Source organism: Priapulus caudatus, unplaced genomic scaffold, assembly GCF_000485595.1.
Source record: "Priapulus caudatus unplaced genomic scaffold, Priapulus_caudatus-5.0.1 Scaffold2503, whole genome shotgun sequence".
Classification (NCBI taxonomy): Eukaryota; Metazoa; Priapulida; class Priapulimorpha; order Priapulimorphida; family Priapulidae; genus Priapulus; species Priapulus caudatus.
In genome coordinates, this window is record NW_014579564.1 from 23,755 (window position 1) to 26,105 (window position 2,351).

Here is a 2,351-nt window from a genome sequence, read left to right on the forward strand (position 1 = left end):
AGTTACTCGGTCTATCCGGCACATAAGCGACCTTATATATATATATATATATATATCTGTTCTAGGGTGGTGTGGTGCTGGACCGCTGATGCTAGTGTGTGGTGCGCACTGATCTCTATCACATCATATGATATACGTGCTCTGTCTCCATATACACTAACTGTTAGTCTGTTAGTATAAGCCGGGAGATCAGTGCTCGTGCAGCAATAGTGATCAGTATTTTAAATAAAAACAATGTAAACGATTTCGAAGTTCAGAAATACAAGAAAGAATCATTAACTGTCTCAATTCTACTCGCTTGCAACTAGGGTAATGTTAGCCTATAGATATTGGGATTTTGTCGCATCATCGTATGCAGCATAATAAAACTCACAAAAATATAATAGCCACTTACTCGATCCCATTTCGTGCAGGTGGTTGAGTTTGTAAAAATGTCAGATGAGAAGTAGGTGCGCATGGAGGTGTAGGATAAGGAGGAGGAGGAGGAGGAGGAGGAGGAGGAGGCGGCGGCTGCGGCAGGAGAAGATATAGGGAGTGAGGAGAAAAATGTGTTCGCAGAGGGCGAATGTAGAAGTGATTATAGTCGTGTTGCAGGGAGCAATAGGAAGAGGAGAAGTAAGAGGGGAGGAAGAAAAGTAGGAGGGAGAGGAGGGGGAGAAGTAGGAAGAGAAGAAGAGTAGAATGAGGAAGAGGAGGTGGAAGAATATATATAGAGAGTGAAAAGGTATTGGGAGGGCAAATGTATAGGAGTAAAGGTCGTAGAGATATGGGGGGAGGAGAGAACTTTCTTAACGCGTAGAAAATAGAGCGTAAAGTGACGCACACCACACGACATGCTGCCCGATTTTAGCCAATGAGCATACTCTATGAAGTAGCATTTGATCTAAGCGAAAAATGGGTATATATACTACATATTCTCATTTACAAGAACATTACATTACAAGAATACAACCATGGGTATCAACGACTGCGTAGAGTGTTCACGGGAAGTTTCTTCTAGACAGCATGCTCTCTCATGTGATATATGCAGCTCGTGGCAGCATAGAATATGCAATACCGGTATGTATAAATATGTATATATTTCTATTATTTCTTAGTATTATTATTAACGTAGTATAATTTATATGCGTAATTAAGGTGTAAATAATTCATATTGTGCAAAAATATGCCTCTAAGTTCTATTGCCCTGAATCACGATATATGTCATGTTTATTCCAGGCATTTCGCTGGACGTCTACCGCGCAATGGTGAAAGAAGGCACAGACATCCCCTTCATCTGTTCGAAGTGCAAGATGTGTAATAACAGGTGTGTAAAAAACCATACTAATAATATCTCAAATATTCAGCTACCTCGTCAATTCAAAAAGAAGTGATATAGACACCTATATATTTGTGTATATATAGAGAAGTACATGCTTCAATGCTTCACGGTGCACACTGTTTAAACATCATGCACGCAAGCTTATTTGTTCAATTGTGTTGTCTTAATTCAGTGCACCAGTCGATTCAACGCATCTTGAGCTCTCATCCGGTAGAGATGCTACATACACCGTTCTAAACGTGTCTGCGATCGCGAGTACCAGCAATGCAGCAGTTGAGAATCCACCTGAACGTCAGAACCTACTGCCAGCTTCGAAGTAACACGAAGAGACGTCGAAGACGAACCAGAAGTAGTTGAAGAGTAAATACATTAAATACTTTTTTTTTATCGAATTCTGGGCTGTTATGCGAATTTCAAATGTCTAATCATTCCTCTCACACTAGGTGAAGTTTTGAATATTTTCTCACATGTATTTTTTAGTTCTCTACAAGAGCCTGAATTGCTAGACTCAGTTTTGCCAGACACAGCGGTTACATTTACCTTAGTGGAGCAGGGCTCCCAGCGCGCCAGAGCTAAGCTTGTGAGCAGCGACGGATACGAGTACACCAGAAAGGTTTGTTTTTGACTTGAACCTTGTGTGCGTGCACGCGCGTGTGTATAACGTGGGTGTTAAAAAATAATAGTGATGTGTAGAAGTCAGGAGGTACAATGGGCATGCATATATAACAAGAGTGCATAATAGATCTCTATTATGCACTCTTGATATATAATAAACAAACAAAGTTATCCTAACCGGCTGATGTTATAGAGATAATAGAGATAACTATGTTGCCCTAAAATTTGACTGTTTTTGAAAATATATATGATATGCTAATATATTTTTCAAAGGTATCCAAGGGCAACTTCACTTACTGGCGGTGCTCCAAGCGATCAAAAGCTATCAACTGTCCTGCTAGCGGTGTCACAGAAAGGTGCCCAGTTCAAAAAGAATACGAGAGACCACATTCACACAGGCAGACAAGGGTGCCCT

At 40.5% G+C, this 2,351-nt stretch overlaps 1 protein-coding gene across 1 annotated transcript; it reads left to right on the forward strand.

Moving 5' to 3' along the window:
- Nucleotides 1-835: 835 nt before the first annotated feature.
- Nucleotides 836-2,344, forward strand: LOC106818765 (the record flags this gene model as incomplete). The annotated part of the gene is made up of 4 exons (XM_014823438.1): nt 836-1,059; nt 1,219-1,306; nt 1,802-1,934; nt 2,210-2,344. Coding segments are annotated over exons 1-4 (462 nt in total), but the record flags the coding sequence as incomplete, so codon positions are not given.
- Between the last annotated feature and the right edge of the window lie 7 nt (nt 2,345-2,351).